The 20,071-nt window shown below is 39.2% G+C and overlaps 1 protein-coding gene across 2 annotated transcripts; it reads left to right on the top strand.

The window, feature by feature from the left end:
• The first annotated feature begins 1,303 nt into the window (after positions 1 to 1,303).
• rprma (reprimo, TP53 dependent G2 arrest mediator candidate a) lies at positions 1,304 to 12,147 on the top strand. Of its 2 annotated transcripts, XR_013304647.1 has the most exons (2): positions 1,304 to 2,065; positions 12,133 to 12,147. XR_013304647.1 is itself a non-coding variant. In XM_077617446.1 (1 exon), exon 1 carries the CDS (start codon positions 1,493 to 1,495, stop codon positions 1,799 to 1,801), a length of 309 nt encoding a protein of 102 aa, XP_077473572.1. In that variant the 5' UTR covers positions 1,304 to 1,492; the 3' UTR covers positions 1,802 to 2,138. The 2 variants fall into 2 exon arrangements, 1 of the variants encoding a protein (XP_077473572.1); XM_077617446.1 differs by lacking the exon at positions 12,133 to 12,147 and having other exon boundaries at positions 1,304 to 2,138.
• Positions 12,148 to 20,071: the final 7,924 nt, after the last annotated feature.

Raw genomic sequence — 20,071 nt, 5'->3', positions numbered from 1 at the left:
ATCACAACACGCACATGTGGGCGGGGGTACAAGTCAGTATTACTAACCAATGTACTACACAGCCACTAGCAGATCATATTATTTTCTTTTAAAAAAACGTGTGTGCAATAAAAGGTTGTTATTTTTATCATCAAATTAATATTGTATACTATAGTTCTCACGAATACAAGCACTCAATCTCAATTGAGCATTGCTTCTATGATCCATTTTCTACATCAACCTGTGTGTGTATTTGTGCGTGTGAGTTTGCGCGCGTGTGTGACAAGCGGTGGTAGTAGTAGTAGTAGTAGTGGTCATAGTAGTAGAAGTAGTAGTAGTAGTAGTCGTAGTAGTCGTGGTAGTAGTAGTAGTGGTAGTAGTAGTAGTGGTAGTGGTAGTAATAGTGGTAGTAGTAGTAGTAGTAGTAGTAGTGGTAGTAGTAGTAGTAGTAGTAGTAGTAGTAGTAGTAGTAGTAGTAGTAGTAGTAGTAGTAGTAGTAGTAGTAGTAGTAGTGGTGGTGGTGGTGGTAGTGGTAATAGTAGTAGTAAATAGATTATATACTTAATCCCTATTCATTCGTTCATTTTCTGAACCGCTTATCCTCACAAGAGTTGTGGCCTAATCCGTATATACATGTAAACTATATTTATCGGCACCAACTCATTTTTTAATAAATTGATTTGAAATACAAACAAAACAAACATTTTGCCAAATCTATCATGTGGATCAAATGTTATGTTAAAACGACTGAGGGGATAAAGGTCAATCCTACATTTGGGATTAAGTCATACATTTGATAGATGTAATCCCTACACAAACACTAGTTTTCAAACATCCACTAGATGTCACTACATGACCTATATTAACAAAATGCCCAAGATGCAACGTTTTGTGTGCGTTGAACACGAACAAGGACGGAAGGGGCAAAGCAGGGGGCAGATGCAAGCTGATTTTTTTTGGTCACAAAATACTAAACTACAAAGATACAAACAAGAACAAAATATTCCAACAAAAACACAAATGCTTGGGACAAACCAAACCGGGCTTCAACTTCTGGTTTGTCTAATACAACTATTATCTTTGATACATCTACAAGTTGCTATTTCCTAAAACAACATTTTTTTAAACATGTCCAATGAATCAATTTCACCTTAAAGGGTTGGCAGCAAATGAGCAGTGAGGCCTTATGGGGGCGCTCTTATTATGCTGTCCCACCTGTATGCTTTTATACCGACACACAGTTTGTGTGTGAGTGTGTGTTTCTCTCTCTCTCTCCCTCCCTCCCTTTCTCTCTCTGGTGATCCATTGTGCTTCCAATCTGCGAGGACGACCACACGAGATGCAAAGCTGGAGCAGAGTATGGAAGTCTAGCAGAAGACCTCCGTGGCAACTTCTTCAAGTCCCTTCCTCCTCAACCTCACCACTTGGTATCCACCTTCATTCTTCTTTACCCAGCTTCCACTTGGAAAGTTGAATTGTGCTGAAAAAGGAGGAATCCAAGGGAAGAGTGGCCATGAACGCCACCGCCTTCAACCACACGGATGTCAGCTTGTTCAACAGGACGGAGGGCATCCTGTGCTGCAACCTGTCGTCGGTGGTGACCGACCAGGGCTTGGCGGCCGCCTCCCTGGATGAGAGAAGCCTGTTCGTGATGCGGGTGGTGCAGATCGCCGTCATGTGCGTGCTGTCCCTCACCGTGGTCTTTGGCATCTTCTTCCTGGGCTGCAACCTGCTCATCAAGTCCGAGGGAATGATCAACTTCTTGGTGACTGATCGGAGGCCATCGAAAGAAGCCGAGGCGGTCATTGTTGGAGCCTTTTGAACTCAGAACACCTGATTGGGAATGGGGGAGATTGGACCTGTGTCCATGCACAATGAGATTAACCCAGGAGGTAAAATCTGGCCACTTGTGTTGGTCCTTTACTTTGTGGAAGAGGCCTATTTGTTTATACACTATTCGATGTTGTAACGTCACTATAGTTTGCAATCCTTGTATCATTTGATATGGAGAATCGTGTACATATGTATTTTCTGTGATTTTGCATACAATGAGCACAAGTGTGTGTGTTTGTGTGGGTGTGTACGTGTGTGTGGGTGAGAGAGAGAGAGTCTGTTGCATCTGATTAATTGGAAATAAATTCACTGCAACTTAAAATAGCCTTCCTTGTTAAAGGCCTGTTTTTTTTCTAGTAGCGTCAATATGTGGTCATTCAGCATTTCTTATATGACTACCTCAAAGAATGATGCTTGTTTCACTAAATTATTTATATTATATGCCAAAGTAGGGGTTTATTTCAGCCGAAAAAAATATATTAGAAAAGTTCAAAATTCATAAAGCTCTTAACATTATCCAAAGAACAAACATGCATCGCTGTGATTGAACATTCATCTTTTTAAGTATGTATTATCATGGAGAAATAAGGGGATGGAACTTTATTTATATTTCTCCAAAAAGAGAACTAGTAAAACTGTGCTAAGTACGGAAATGCCATAAAAAATATCAATGCTTAAAACACATGCATTTAATGCATTTTCAAGCGATTATAATACTATCATTAAGGGATTGGAATTACTATGCGTTAAAATAAGAGCTGGATTTTTCCATGGCTATGACGCAAAACACAACTATCTCAAATGATCACCTGTTGAAATGGGTGTGCCTACCCATATTATGGGTTGCCATGGGAAACTGTATGTAATTGGTGTCATTTTAAGTAACAAAAATTATGTGTTGAATTAATGACAATAGAAATTTGACAATGATTCGAAGGAGACTAATATTTACCATTATCCTAAGTGCACAAAATACAAATATATATATATATATATATATATATATATATATATATATATATATATATAGCAAGTGTGTTTGTATGATGCATCTGGTGATGCACATCGCCTCTGCTGCGCTCCAGCTCCCCTGGGTGAAAGCAGCAGATTCGAGATGGATTTGACGGCTGGGACTGTCAGCCGCGGGGCAATATGTAGCCATCTGACGGCTCCCGTATTCTGCATGTCACACTGACACTCAAATAGTCAGACTCTACTCTCTCCTCATTTTCTCCTCAAATTCTTCCCTGTGAAGAGTGTCTGCCACCCCAAAGTACATTTCGGAATTTCAAGTTCTTTTCATTTTTGTTTAACTTTTAAGTAAAAGTCATTTTTAATTCATCTTTTAGAAATGATATTTTTCCTCTCAAAGCATTGGTACAAGCTGTGCAAATAAGTCCCTTCTTGAAATTTTACCACCATGAATTATTTTTTGGGCGCTTTTTTAATTTTAGTCAATTGAGCGAAAGTATTTTCAGTTTCCCGAGGTGCCGTCTATCCTTTTCCTCACACTGCGGTCTCAGCGGAGGGGAGGATGTGGAGATTAGAGTGTCTTTGTGGACATTTCTATTCACGTCCCAATGGTCTGTTGCTTCCACCAAGCTCACACGACACACAAACACACTAATACTGTTGGAGATGATAGAGATAGTGTCAACATGGAGTGAGGCCGCCCAGTGCACAAATCTGATCAGTCTGCAGGGCTTGTGAATGATCCCTCCCCGGATATTTAGGAATGTGTTCAAACCTTGGAAACGTGTCCGGATGCACAGTTTAAGTGTTATGTCTCAGTATGATCTCACTCGGAGTATTCTCCACGGGTCAAAAAGTCTGTCACAGCTGCACTCCACAGCCACTGCAAAGCGTTGATTGCAGGCTAAAAAGAGGATTCAGGTTCTGACTCGGGAGCGCTTGATTGGCTGGCTCACTGAGGTCCAGTCGATGAAGCGGATAGGGACTAAAAGCTTCGAATAGCAGGAAGGCAAACGCAATCAAATGTCTCGTCTTTCCTTTTCCTCACATTTTTTTTTCCGCCTGACTGTTGCTACTTTACACTTGCGAGCTTCTGCCATTGTTTTGATGTGCTGTTTTTAGAATGCAAGATAAGGTCATTTTTTATTTTGTTGAATGTAACTTAGCCATACAATCATCCATTTTGTATAGATGTCATCTTCCTTAGGGTCATCACCAAGGACAACATTTCACATTAAGAATAAAATAGAATAAAACGATACTCACTTAGTAACCGTAGTTGACTGGGACTGGCACCAGCACCCCCGCAACCCTTGTGAGGATAAGCAGTAAGGAAAAAGAATGAATGCTTTCTGGTACATATTCTTTATCCTCTACAAGGAATAATTTCCTGAGGACATGAGATGTCGCCATGTATACAAACACTGCGTCTACATTGTACTCCCTCCATGTTGCGATACATCACCATTTGAATTGAAGCCAAACGTGCCATAAACTTTCATTCTTTTGACTCTGTTTAATGTTGTCATCACTGTGAAAATATATGCAGTTTATTGCATCCATTGTTTTTCACTTTTTGTCACAGAAGATTACACAGCAAGTGGTTATATTTCAACTAGCATTCTGTCTGGGGCAAATGAAGTGATGCCATTATTTCAAGATCATTAACTTCTTATACCTCTGTTCTATAGATAGATTATGAAGAGTTGCCAAGAAGCGGAATTAAGAAATTAAATAATTATTGTTATATTATGGATGCTCTCTCTCCAACAACGTGATGGTATTTTCATAAGTACAGGCAGTAACTATAAAGTACGAGTCCGCAGTCATATTTTCTTTGACTGCACTTTGAGACTCATAATATAATTTATAGGGTAGTCACAGGCACTAATTTTCCAGCACACATGAAATATAGATTTAAGTCATTACACATTAATATAAAAAGGCTCCATCTCCGCACAGTGGAGATCATTTGTAGGGGCACCTTAGGTCGGTTACCATCCAGATTTTGCCTGTATTTTTAATGAATGTACCATTTGGTCTATGAAAATTAGCAGCCATATTGGTGCTTTTGATTTAGTGTAACAACACAAATCATTGTATTCGCGTCAGCCATGTTTGGAGTGGTATGACTAATAGCTATAATGATTGCAGCCAACCGGGCGTCTAATGCGTCGTTGAGACGTCTGTGGAAACCCATCTATCAACCTTTAAGTGACATCATTGATCTCATGGTATAGAAATCCCATTGGCAGATGGCTAACAATTATAAACACGTACTGGAGAGATGCGTCTCAATTTGTGGCGTGAAAGGATCTAAACGTAATAGCTGCCATGATGTGTTATTCACCCTCCCCAAATCGATTCATTTGCGTTCTTGCGTGAGCATGCGTGTCCGACATTATTGATCTTCTAATCAGGAGGCTTTGGAAATGGAAGTCTATCTTGGGATTTTTGGAAAGCTTCGTCATCCGCCATCAGTTGCTAGGGTGACAACCTCTTGAAGAAAGCAGAATGAACTTTGGTCATGGTCACTTAACTCCCCTGCCGAAGATGGGCGAGAAGCTACCGCCGGTATAAATAATACGGGACAAGGTCTGCAGACTTTGTCCCAATAGAGTCAGCACACTGGCTGGCTATTTATTAGATCAGTAAAATCATAAGCGCCTGAAGTATTCCTCCGTTCGCATGTATGTATATTACGCAGGTATTTTTGGCCTACGGTATTTGCCATGTAGGCACTCTCAAAAGCAGTGGTCTTAAAGATGCCATGTAGGCACTCTCAAAAGCAGTCATCTTAAAGATGCCATTAAGAATCCGGTGAACTGTAGTATGTACACTCAATATAAAGCTGGATGGGAAATTAAACATGACTTTTCTAAGCGACTTGTGACCTCACTGGGCAGGATGTTTATATTTTATTCTGAACTGTTGAAGTCAGCTCATAGAGGGAGATAAGCTCATCCAGTACTCCTGAAGTGTTACAAGGGGTTAATAAAGACCATTAAAAATGACCTTTGAGTTTTGGATTAGTGCCCTTTTTTAAAGAATTATACACGACTTGAAATCTACGGTGTATGACATCATTTTTGCTGCGAATATAGCAATATTGCTCCTTAAGTTCATTGTTGTTTAGTCTACATTTTTTTCATTTTATAGCTTTTAACTTGTTTTGAGTTAGTGGAATGAATGAGGACTGCTGGAATATTGCAAAAAAAAATCAGCAATGTATCGTAATTTAATCCACTCATGTTTGATAATAAATTTCACGTATTTTATACTGTGTTAACTGCATTTTTTAAATTGTGATTGTGACTCATGCTGTTGATACTGGACCATCTCATTTGAGTGTGCAGCTTTAATGGACAGCTGCTTTGATTGATTGACCTCTCGGGCAGAAGACCTCACAGAGAAAATGTTGGTGCACTTTCATCATGGCATGTCTCAAAGCAATCACCGTGGCCAGAATGATTCCTTTTCTGACGGTGTTAAAAAGTCTTCAGCGCTACTCTTGGCTGAGCAAAGATACACTGATGAGAAGCGTTCTCTTCAGACGTGATGCGCGGTATTAGCGCTGACACTTTGGACCTGCCTGCCAAGTAGCGGTTTCCGGGCTGCCTATGTGGAGCGCAATGTCTTGCCCCAGCTGTCACATATGCTCTCTAACTGAGCCGGTAATGAAGCACCTTTGGCCGAGGCGGCCTTTCCCGCCACCCTGGATGACGCTGGATGTTTTTCTTCATTAATTATGCACTAAGTATATATATAGAGATAGATATAGATATTCTTATTAATGCCATTATATTTCTGAGACCAAGCTTGTAACCTAAAACTGTCGTATTTCAAGAATGTATTTGTGGCACTTTTATTTTATTTTTTTGCAGAGGATAAAGAAGATACGCCTGCAAGAATGAGGTTTTGTTTTGTCTTTAGAAAATGTATTATACCACAGATGATAGAGCCTGTAGATGATTATTCTTTTTTTACAAAGAGTACGCTGGGAACAATTCTGTGGTTTTGAGATCAGCATACATTTTGTTTGTTTGTTTGTTTTTCAAGAATTTGAAAATCGACCTGAACTGCATAAAACATATTTTAAGGAGGCTCATATTTGAGAGAAAGAGAAAAATAAGTGTATTACTCATATCTCGAGGCAGCATTGTTATCCATTCTATCAACCCAATAAGCAGTAAATCTGTATTGATGAAAGCATAATAAAGAAGAATTTAAATAAGGTGTTTATAACCAGTTGAAAGCAGAAAAGCTTTGAGTGAATGACAGTTTAAAATCAGACTATTGTATTTTAATATTTTCTCAACGTTTATTAACAGAACATGGAGTAGGTTTCTATGGGTAGCACACGTTCTCCGGTTGCACTCAGCACCATTGGCTCCAATCTGATTTCCTCGCTGAGCAAAGTGTGCTGAATTTCTTGTCTGATGGCGTACCTCGGGAATTCATGCCTAATGGTGCACCTCCTGCTTCTGTCACAGCTCGTGAGCGTAAGCCCGGCCGCTGTACGCCGAAATCTCTTCAGGGTCATGACTTATTGAGCTTCCTCAAAATGCTTCTCACCGTACCGGAAGCTGGTTCTCCCCTAGGCACGGGTCCATTATCACATGCTTCTCTCTGCAGGTGCTACACGTTCCAGACACTGGCCATGCTCTGGCGTCGTAATCCCCAGCTGTTGCGTACGCTGCTGATAAAAGAAATGCGAGGAATCGGCTATGACGAGTCACCTTCATTTTCTCCAATGAAATGAATGGAAAAAAATGCGTTCGAACTTGTGCAATTTTTTAAATGCACGTGTAGCTTTGTTTTATGATTGATGTTGAATTTGTCTAAAGGTGCAAATGTGAGAGTAAATGATTGTATTTTATAGTTGTTGAGCAACTGTCTCTCATCGCCTCTCGTCCAAAGTCAGCTATGATAGGCTCACTCTCACCTGTGCACACTAAATGACAAAAAACCTGGAAGAAAACATAACATAACCGGACACACAATTCCACGTTTTCCCCAAAAATATGACTTTGTGGTTTGACCCTTTAGATAAATCATATTTCAAGACAGGGGGTGCAGGGCAGGTGGGCAAAGATAAGCACTTTGCAGTGACAGGCGGTATCGATCATAAACAGATGGCGATAATGGGAAAAGGACAGAAAAGGAGGAAGAAAAACGATCCCTAAAAAAAGAAAATAGTGATCACCCAAAGAAAAAAATGTTGACGATGATCTTGTCAGTCACTCCGTGTTACAATCATTTACTTCACAAGCTGTGCAACTTAACAACCTCTGAACAGGATGGCATTAGTAAATGTCACTAATATCAAGCTGTGGCTGTTAGCTATAGGAAGCTTCTTTCATTTAAACAGTGCTACAATTCATTGACGGGGAAAGAAAAAGTCAATTTTGGTTGAAACACTTCTTCAATAGTGTTCAGAGCCATAAAGATGAAAATAGTATCCCAATATTTATTACCTGAGGTGAATATGTAGTACATCCCACCACTGTGCGTGCGACAACCCACCGAGCAGACGCACACCTCACACCGCCGTAGCTGTCATGGTAGATTTGCATCAGGCCCGACACTGCAGGAGGCAAACGGACCTCCGTAGTTGTGTCGTCCCTGCTGCTTTTTCCTCACAGATGGTATTGAGTCACTGAGCCGCTTTGCTCTTTTTTATTCCTTCTTTTCTGTCGGTCCACATTAACACACGTGCGTCATTCGTTACTTGGTCGGTATGTGCGTAGTGGTGTGTACGCCGAGCTTTCGCGTGAACTAAAACATGTATTGGGTTATTTCCCAAGAGAGAAGTGTGTGTCCATTTTTTTTCCATTGTTATGTTCTTCTCTTACCCAAAGATCAAGAACGAAATGTGCTGCTCCCTCACAACGGTTCAGCTATGTCATTTCTCACACCGCATGCACGCTGATCACAAATATTGAGCTCCGAAAAAGCTTCAAAGGTAAGATTGTGATGTATCAAGAATACTAAAAAGCTTTGTAAAAACCATAAAAAAAATTGAAAATTATGAAACTAAGGGACAGACATGAACATATAATACAACATGTCATAGTATCAAAATATTGCACATTTCATAGACTCCTAATAATGAAGAATGTTTAAACACTAAAAATGACAGCACATACAATCGAGACACTTTCTAATGTCATTTCAAATCACATGATAAATCCTCATTTTAACTACGAATGATTATCTCATCAAAAATGTTTTTTTTTCTTTAAAATCATACCGCTGTAGTATTTGTACTGCAATTTTAGAGATAAACCATCATCTTCTTAACCATCATTATCCTTTTCGCTTTGCATACAAACCCAAAATGAATAAAGTGTTCCTAATCACATCCTGTTGAGTGTGACATTTACATCAGGAAGGATCAACTTTTTAAATTTGAGGAGCTTATTACGACTAACAAATGCAAACACAGGCAGACTATTGTTCACACTACACACGCAGAGCCTATCAAACGTAAAGCCAGCCAGCTGTAACTCTATCCGCATTGGGACATGATCATGAGGATTATTCACGCAGTTGCTTGTGTGTCCATATAAAAGGTTTGCACCTGGCCAAGCATTAACACTTTGATCTGTCGCATCGTGTGTTTCCTTCCGCCCCTTTGGCACGGTTAACGCTACTCCATTTCCTTTGAGAGGACATTGATTAGTGATTAGAATGGAAAAGAGGAGTAGACTGGCCTTAACAGTGACCAAGTTTCCATGCAAATCAAAGTCATTATTTTCCACTTTAAAAAAAAACAAGTTTTCCAAGTAAACTAACAAAAGCTACTGTAAATTTTTATTCATAAGGCATCTTGAGTGGCACAAAGACATTTGCATTTTGTCAAGATTTGCCTACCGGCAAAGAAAAAAGGTGTTGGGCTTGATTTACCTCAAACCACTCGAGGCAAACATTTCCATTGCTTTCTTTGTCACGAGCCTTTAATAGGCATGTGTGTAATACGATTCGAGGGAAAATATAGTCCGACCGGCATTATTTCCCAAAAGCTTTGCTCGCCCCGACTGCATTGAAATTCCGATCATGATTTTGCCTTTATAACAAAGAGGGACCTCAGGGCTAACATGGAGGCCAAAAGGCCCATTTTTACATTATGCTGACTGAATTGCATGTACACCAATTCTTTTTTTCAATTTTGAACTTGTGTTAATGTGAAAGACTCCATATTTGGTGTCAATTTAGTATTTAGGGATGTCCAGACTATTCCACAAAGGGCCTGAACCTGACAGTAATCAACTGATTATACTTGTAAGACACCAGATTGGGGAAAATTTATCGTCATCTTCGGTTGGAATGAAAATCTGCATCCACTGCGGCCCTTGAGGACCGATTTGGACACCCATGATTTAGTGTATTCGGATCTATGGTGACTCACAGACAGGTGCACGCACAATGTGCCGAGCTGTCATTAGTGAGCGAGTCCGCATCTGGTGCGATACTTGGACCGTTGACCTCCTGCTGCTTCTCATGAGCACGAGCGATCATAGCCCTCGACAACGTTTCGGGGAGGGTCACTGGACCCGTGCGTCCATTCCATAATCGTCTCTTCGCCGTGTTTACTTGCTTCAGCACCTGACACCGAGCATCTGTCCTCGTGTCTCCTTCCTTTTCAAACCTTTCACTTTGTCCCTTTACTAAAATAAATCAACAGCGTTAACATTGTTTCTGCTGTCGGTGAAAATAAGATGCCGCGTTAGTTTTTACGCCCGAAGCCCTTTTCCCCTCAGTTGCGGTTATTCTTCATGTTAGATCAATACGTATCAATCTATGATATTTTCCACTGCTGTGAATGTTGGCCCACACAGCAGGTCACGTGCTTTGTAACACACAACACAACGTCACCAGTGACTCTCCACCCATCACGTTGGAAGTCAGTGGGATGCAAAAAGTCTAAGACAGGTTTTATAATAAAGACATTTAAGACAAGACTAGCCACTAATCTTGTCAAAAGGGAACCATATATATATATATATATAGTATGTAGTATATATACATATATATACTACATACTATATAAATATATATATAGTATGTAGTATATATATATACATATATATATACTACATACTATATAAATATATATATAGTATGTAGTATATATATACATATATATACTACATACTATATAAATATATATAGTATGTAGTATATATATATATATATATATATATATATATATATATATATATATATATATGTGTGTGTGTGTAGTGATATTTTTCCTCTAGCATGGCTCTCTCCTTATTACTACTATAGATTATTGGAGGAGCTCATTTTGCTATAAATAGCCCCGTGACAGTGTTGCCATGTGTGTATTTTTACACGATGGATGTGATGTGGCGGGAGCACAGTGCCTCAAATTGGGTGAAAGTAAGATAGAATCCGGTGACAATACACATCACAACACCTCCTTTCATCTCGGCCATCTCGGCATCATAACACAACATCACCTAGGGAGAACTACCAGAACACCCTTGTTTTTGCCACAGTACAGTAAAAAGAGGAGCCAGCCCTCGATTTCTCTACCTACACTTCTTGAGCTATAAGCATTTTTATTTACAAGCATGGTCACATCACAGAATGTATTGAAATCGTATCCCAAGGCACCCCCTGTACTGTATTTATACTTTACTTGCCTCTACTGATGTTTGAATCTGCAGGTTTTTATATATTAATGCTATGTGACAGCTATGTGACAGCAGTCACCCCTGAAGCACCCATGCAGTGGGCATTAGGAGGGGTTTGGGTGGGGTTATTCAACACCCAGGTCACATAGAAAGCACCACAAACGAGCACTCGGTCCTTTTTAATCGCACACCCACGTAGAATCTGTCAAAATGGGTGACGGCGAGGACAAAGATTAGGGAAAGGTGTGACAAGCTGTTTTTATACCAATGTGGAGGTCACTTGCTGATGCCGCGATGACATTTCAAGACATAATGTTAAGTTACTGAACTGCTTCTACAAGGACCTGGTTTTGATATACTAGAAATGCTTTAAACGTCAAGCAAAGTGTGGTGTCACATTCTGTTTTGCCAGCAAACTACAGTGAAGCGTGAGGTGCGAGGTCCATCTGGGGGAAAAAAAAAGGTTCATTCAGCTTTCATTATTGCAATGGTTTCCCGTGGCAGCAGCTGTAAATGTTCTGGAAATGCAAATGTCAAATCCAACGACTTCAGACCCACCCTTTCCTTGCCCCTGGAGCTCATTATTAACAAGCAACAGCGAAATCTATTCGTTTTTGACGCCAAGTCTTGAAAGCTTGCCAGAGGCTAAAGGCGGTGTTAAATTGGAGTGCAATAATAAGGATAGATGTGTGTGTGTGTGTGGGTGTTTAGCGGTGAGTGATGAGGTCTATACACTGACCCCTGGAGAAAACACAAGACAAATCTCACGAGCAGACATTTTTCTTTTAGTGACACTCAACTTCTTGTCCACCAAGCTTCAGAGATGGAATGTCAATCTCCATTTGTTCTACATCATCCAACCAAAAATGAATAATAGAAGAGAGCACATGAAGTATTCTGCTTCGACCCGAAAAAGTTTGTGTATTTCTAGTTTATTGTGGTTCTCCTAAATATTCCTTTGTGGCTATGCTGACCTGCAACTCTATAGGAGAGACTGACAGACAGAGAAAAAGTGCAAAATTCCCTGCTGGAGATGACATTTTTTACTGGTAATAATTTTTTTTCGATTGAAAGCATGGCACCGTATTATTGCTTAGGCTTGTAGACTCCCAAGTCACTTGGATAAACACAGTAAATCCAAAACAATCATTCTGCAATGGTAAAAAAAACATTTTCTGATGGATGATCATGTATCACAATCTTGTTACTGCAAGTATTACATTCTTTGCAAATGCACTCCGAATTGTCCGTGGGTATGAGTTTGTGAGTGCGTCGTTGTTAGTCTCCGTGTTCACTGACTTGGCTGCCAAACAATTACGGATATACTCTGCCTACTGACCGTTGTGGGATAGGGTCCGGCACCCCTGCGACCCTAGGGAGAAAAGGCGGCTCAGAAAATGGATGGAAACAGGATTGATTTTAACCCAAGATGACTTCTGCTTGAACATGGGACTTTTAAAGGATACTAAGCCTTCTTTTTTTCAGTCTATAAAAAGCAAGGAGCGCCAAATATTTCCGAGATGGATGGGAGGTTACACGTTCCGCGGTTTGACAACTGTCACATCACATTAGCCTTTGAATACTGCTCTGCTCCAGCGACAGTTGGGACAGATGAACTGAAGGTGAACGCCTCTTTCGGATGCAGTGTACAGAAAAGGTGTTCAGTTTACATGTGTTTTCACATCTACAACAATTGCACCGTTGGTGCTCATTTGAGTGCAATTTTTCTCTTCATGTGTTTGAAGTCCATTTTTGCATTTATTGCAGATATCCTGAAGAAGTGATATTAGCTCAAATACTCCATCCACACCCTGATTTGCATGTGTGGTGCAGGTATTTCATTAAAAAAAATTAAAGCCAAAGAAAAAGTAAATCATACGCCCGAGTTAATCCTTGGATACAAAATCGCTCAAATCTCCAGGGATTACTTTCCCCTTCATTGCATATCGGCGATCACGGCAAAGCGCCTCGTGAAGTTTTGTTTGTGTTCAGTGATTGAGAGACGTCATTAAAGGAGTATCAGGAAGCGACTGAGCCTTTTGGTGCTCACCATTAGAGGCAGTGAAAAAAACTAATTTTAATTTGCATTTAACCGCTTCTGTGCGTCGGACCCGATCTAAATCAAAGACCTGGCACGACGGCTGCCAAAAGAGATGCTTATCTATTTCTATGAAAGCCAGATTAAAAAACTAAAGTCCCCCTCTGGACACGTGGAGGTGAGCTCGAAAGGAGTGAATGTCGTAAGGAAACAAATCGCCTGCTCTTTTAATGGAATGTCTGACGGCTGCGTGATTTATGCTATCGGGAAAGAAGAAACACAAACGGAGCGTGGCCCCAAATGAAAGCGGGTTTGGGCGAGTGGACAGGATTTCTCCAGAACAAATCTGGGCTTGGCAGATGGAAAGAATTGTCCAAAATTAGAATGGGTTTGTCTTTAAATTAGCAGCTTCAAGTTCAATACAATACCATATATTGTACATACCATCCATTCCAACAATTAAATACTGGAGCCAATGTGACATGAATACATTTAAACTTCCACTGAAACATTTAAATCGATTGATTTAACACTGTCAATGGAAGTTATTGCGTTTAAAACTGTCACTGCACATCAAAATATAGGCTGGAAAAATATACTACATAATAATATTAATATGGAGTCCTCAGTTGACCTTACATGCAAATTGTGGGGTTATGAATAGAAAAATCGATAGTATAACAATTACTGTTTTGTTCTCAAAGACACAGCTGGTACTAATACATAATGATACATAATTGTTTATTTAGCTTTTTATTTTATTTTTTATGGAAAACAATCTTATTTAGAAAACGTGTGTAAAGGCTCACACAAAATGCACTAGCAAAAAAACAAAAAGGAAAAATGGGCATTTTTTTCTTCATGTATTGAAATTAATTTGCTGTACATTCACTCCAACTAGCATATAATAGAAATTGTTTTAGCGAAATCTCCTATTCGGAAACAATGAATATACAGCAGAATCCTCTCGGCGAATCAAAATTTTAGATAGACATCACATTGAAAGTCCAAATGTGGGTTACCGCGTTGATTAAAACGTCCACAATTAAGTTAAAAAATGGCTTTTTGTTGTGATGTGAGTTTATTCTCCAGCTTGTTATTGAAGTTTCTTAGAGGGATTTTTGTCATGTGGGTCATGCGTGCACACACCTCACGCTCATTACAGACCGGCGGGAGCAGGTGCATCCAGAGGAATGAATATCCAAATCAGCGGTCACATCTGTGAGGACGATGAAGCTGGAAGTTTGGCCAAATAAATTCATAAATGGCATGGGATTGTTTTCCTTGCATAATCAATGGAATATTAATTCACTTTATTTGCTTTCCCCTAAAATCTGTTTCCACCTTGGGTAAATCTTACGATAAGGCAAAGGGTGACCCACACCACTGTCCATGGTCCTGAAGGGACATTAGCCCCAAGATGTTCTGGTTTCATTTGTCAACGATGTGTTACTACTTATAAAACACGTGCAAAAAAGTGTTGGACGACTGTACCTCATTAAGATGGTCGATCACAGGCGGCAAAGGGTGACCCACGTTAGCTTCGTTAGCCAACGATGCTACCACATTAACATTCAGGCTAACTTGCCGCAATGAACCCACCCCCTTAACGCTCATCATGAATGTATCGACGTTGTGCGAAGAAGATGTCTATTATTTCTTCATCCGCAGGAGAACCTCCTAATAATGTTACTAATAATATTATGTGATGAAAAATCCGGTCGGCTGCGTGCAAGTGGAGTTCAAATCCAAAAAAAACTGTTGTGGTCTCAAGTGGCTAGCGAAGTGATCGGCCTTCCGCATCTAATTGCTGTTGCCAGATGTGCCAGGCGTTTTTTCCCCCTGTGTCTTCTCGCTTAACTCATGTTAAACCTTTCCCACAATCTGTGTGTTACGATCGAAGTGTTTTGGGAGTTGTCGTGTTTCCTCATTTCACAGCACACTACCCACTCATCTCCTGTGTGATTTAAGTCCCATTCGACACCTGATGTTCATCTATTCCAAAACATGTAAGGTCAGCTTTCATGGCAATGGGAATTTTGCACTAGTTGGCATCTGTACAATGTTAAAACTACTGTAGGAACTGATCAATTTACCGAGTACGTAGTATTTCTTGCTGTCACTTGTAATACAAGAAGCACACGTTTATCAACAAGTGTACAGTTTAAGTGTTTTTATTGTGGTGTTTATTAACAAAATGCAGTTGGTTTAGGGCAGGGGTGTCCAAACTGTGAAAAAAAATCAAATGATGCAACGGGACAACTTGAAATCCTCTTGTATTTGTTAAACATTGGATTGGATTAAGATTTTTAAAATAATTGGCTGTTTAAATTGTATTTTTAAGTATTAACCGCCAGGCTAATGGAGATGGACTTTTTAAGAGAATAACTCCAGCTGATGTAAATATAAGTGCAACAGAATGTAGGCTGAACTCAAACTTCTTATGATGGCCACATTGATGACATGATACATATGATAATGATATTTTCATTTGCTATAAACTGAGTTGTGGGCCTCAATTGACCCACGGGCTGTAGTTTAGAAAACCATGGTTGAAGGTGACAGTAAAGGTGATGTAAAATAAAGTCAAATTAAAAAATGTAAATATATAACATTTTTACATAGTTAATATAATGGTAAAATATAACTGATTCCTGCACAATAGTTGCATGACCATTTTTTACTTTATATGGTATTACTGTGAGTAACTTGGCAATTAGGATAAAGTTCTACTACTAGTTAAGATTGTTCTTCATTATTTGTTGTAAAATTGGATAAATGTCGATTGGTGCGGATTAACTGGCTGCCACTTCACATAATTACAGAAAAAAGAACATAATGGCAGTCAATTTTGATTTTTTTTCTCTCTCTCGCTTTGGTCGCAAGCAGCCGTGCTGTGACTTGAAGATAGGGATTCAAATCAGATGACTTCAAAATGGTGCAAACTGTTTTTCAGGGTAAGTAATCCTTGCTTTAAAAGCTGCAGATTACATAGCAGCTCACTAACTAAAATGAGATAAGCCGGAGATGGAGGGAAAAAAAGGCACACACGTAGTTGAAGTGTTTTCGATGCATAGTATGTTATGTACCTGGTGAATATTATGTCACGTGGCTTTTTCAATCTCATGTAGAAATGAAGCCATTAAGGATGCATTTCTCACATGTGCCTGCCTATTGCATGTGTTTGAGTGCTTATCACATGCAACACACGACAGCCAACTCAGTTGCAGGGCCGTGCGAAGGAAATGGATTTGGGGAGTTATCGCAACAGGGGATCCTCGCAGCCGAAGGGATCTTTTTGTTCCCAAATTGGTGACAAAGTGTAATGGAGGATGATGCTGTGACCTCCCATTTTCTATCATTACGTCGCACACATTTAAAGAGAAGCAATAGTGCAAAATGATGAAGAATCAAACCTTTTCATAAACACTTGACATCTCCTTTTTTAAAGGCAAGTCATTTTCCAATATTTGAACCTGTTTCATCCATAAAAGAGATTGAAATGAGAGTGTGATCGGGTCAAAATCTTGTTTTCTGTACAGTTTTCATTTGATTGCTATTGCTTTTGCAGTTCCAATTTATTCTGCAAACAATAGGTTTATTATTATTAATACTCAGATAGTTGCCTTTTTGTTTAGGAGTGATGAGCACTGAAAAAAATTGTCTCAAGGTTGACTCTTGTTTATAAAATAGATGAATTGAGCATACAGTATATGAAGCATTATTCAAATCCATACATGGGATTCTGCTATGGTATATGATATGATACACGATACGATATTTTTGTTTTGTTTTCACCCATATCTCTTGTGCGTTGACTCCTTATATCTGCACTATGACCTTCGACCTTGACCTTAACCATCTCAGTGTGTTCGTGTAAAGTGAGTGAATGTTTTATTCAAGTAGAAATAAGGTATATTTCTACTAGGAAATGTTAGAAAAAGTTTGCTATGATTAAAATGCATTTCCTTTTTGTCATGACTAAGCTTGTAATTTTTTTTATTGATTTAGTTACCTCATCTTACAATTTTTATAGGCAACTTTCATATGCTTTTGCGCATATGGAATGAACCTTAAAAAGTCCAGATATCAGATATTTTAGCCATCTTTAAGGCTTTTTTGCCATAGTTTGCCCCCTAGTATGTATCAGTGCAAGTGATTGTGTTATTAAGAAGCTTAAGTTTTTGGTACACAAATTCCAGCTGGGGGAAAGACACACTGCTGTGCACAGCAGGAGGAGATAGTGGGATGTGAGCTACAAAAAGAGAGACATCAATCATTTGGTCCAAAACGATTTTTTTTCTGTTCCCTGTAATTACACGACAGAAATCTCACTTACGTTCGGGGCGGGGAGTGCCGGGGAAACATTCAGAACATGCATCAAGGGCTCTTGGCGCAGCACAATTCTGCCCTTAAAATGTTTAAAATTGTGAGAATAAAAGAAAGCATTTGTGACAAAATTACCTTAAATTGACTTGCCCAAAAGTGAACTTTTGGTGCATATTTTGGCTGTACCAGGAGTCTTCAGTTATCAAATATATTGGGACTCTTTAAGTTTTTTGCCGCAGTTTATCCCTCAATGTGTATTAATAAAGTGATTGTGCTATTTGCTAGTCTTTGGTACACAACTAAAAAAAAAGGCAGACTGCTGTGCACTGCACGGAGAGATAGTGAGGTTGAGAGAGACATTAATCACTCGGCCCAACACGATTTTCTGTTCCCCCTTAATTACACGACAGAAATCTCAAACGCTCAACTAAAACACTTTCACAACCACAAAGAACGTCTCACAAACACCATTAAAAAAATACACCACACGACTGAAATGCTGTCACACAAACCAATGACTAATGACTCAAGGCTCCAAATCACTACTGAAATGCTTTCCCACTCTATTAAAATACTCAAACACCATGAAAAAATCTCCTGAAATGTTTTCACGACTGAAACTCTCGCATCCACACATTTTACAAACACAAAAATGTAGTCATCTGTGAGTACAAATTAGCAAACTGTACACATACGCGTACAAATAATTAATATATATCCACAAAACTGTACACACCGTTTACCAAAATGTACCAACAGAATGCAAAACTGTTGTTAAAAATAACTAATTTGTATGTTTTTTTCTATCCTGGCACAAAGTTGCTATGCAGAAAAACTTTTGCATACAGGTAGACCAACCTGGACTTGCACCCAAGACCCCAGAGCTGTGAGACCGACACACTAACCACTCACACCACCGGGCCAGCCTTAACTAACCTTACACTCCCATTTCTTTACATTAAGAAACCCATAAAAGGACTATAATAAAATATCAATCTGATTTAATCAACTCTTCATGATGAGAGGCCATCAGAGCGCTGAAAAGTTGGTCTGAAAGCAAATGAGTTGCGTACGTGTTTAATTCCGATTTAACGCTCATCCAGCGTCTTGCTCTGAAGTTGACAGAATGTCAGCCGAAACCTGAGCGATTCATTTTCTGACAATGTGTCTGCGACGCGACACGTCCACCGGAGCAAGGCATTCTGCTGACTACTGCAAGCCGAATAAGAAATCACATGGCGCCTGACTTATCTCCCAGCACTACCATTCTCCAATTGCACGATTGTCTGCTGGATATGGCGTCTGACATTTAGTTTTGACATTCAGCAAGCATGTCTGATGGTAGACTCTGACAAATCCATCCAAGGAAAACTGATAAAACATGGATGAGTGTGCTTGTGCTATTAAATGGGAAGCACAGATATGGAGGGAGAGATTTTTATATACTAAATGATGGATATGAATGCATTAACCATGGCTTTTCCAAGCTTGTGTAGCAATTTGCCCCCACTATACCAGCTCTGAAATGTTTATGTTTTCATTGTCCGTTTTTTTTCCCCACTGGGCTTCCGTTCTTACCTTCACCTCTTCTCATCTCGGGGGGTCTAAAAATGCCCTGGCCTGTAGATTAAAAAAAAGTCCCAGGGTGGACATTGCCATGATTTTTTTTTCTTTACAATCTTCACTGTCATTATTGATTGGGCTATTAGATAACCGAGCAGGGAAGAGGACATTATGTTTTTTTGTAGGCGATGAGAGAGCAAAACTAATTAAGTAAGAATATCATTTATTTTAAAGAGACCATGAATAATGCATCATAAAAGATGCAGATGAATCACAGCTAGGCACACCTGTGTGCTCAATGACCAAGTTTGATTTTTTTCTTTTTTACGTTGTTAGTTCATTTTAACTCATAAGCTGTTTATGATATTGATAGACATGCAATCCTTTAGGACTCTAAAACACAATTGGTCACTGTGATGATATCCTTATCATCAGCAGCTAGTGTTTAAAAAAAAAGACTGCCTACATAAATGAAGAGAGACTGAATGAGCTAAGAATCATTGTTAATTTATTGTCTTTTAAAATGTTATCATTAATTATAGAAAAACAAGTAAATAAATTTAAAGAAGCTTCCAGGAAGATTTTTATGTACAGTATTTAATTTTAATTATAAAAACTAATCCATATTTGTCAATGAAGTACAGATCTATAGCAGATAATAGCATTCTATCTTTAAACTCATGTCGTTGGTTAT

Source organism: Stigmatopora argus, chromosome 13 (assembly GCF_051989625.1).
Source record: "Stigmatopora argus isolate UIUO_Sarg chromosome 13, RoL_Sarg_1.0, whole genome shotgun sequence".
NCBI classification, from domain to species: domain Eukaryota; kingdom Metazoa; phylum Chordata; class Actinopteri; order Syngnathiformes; family Syngnathidae; genus Stigmatopora; species Stigmatopora argus.
Note: the sequence above shows the minus strand (reverse complement) of the source record. Positions and strands in the feature narration are given on the sequence as shown.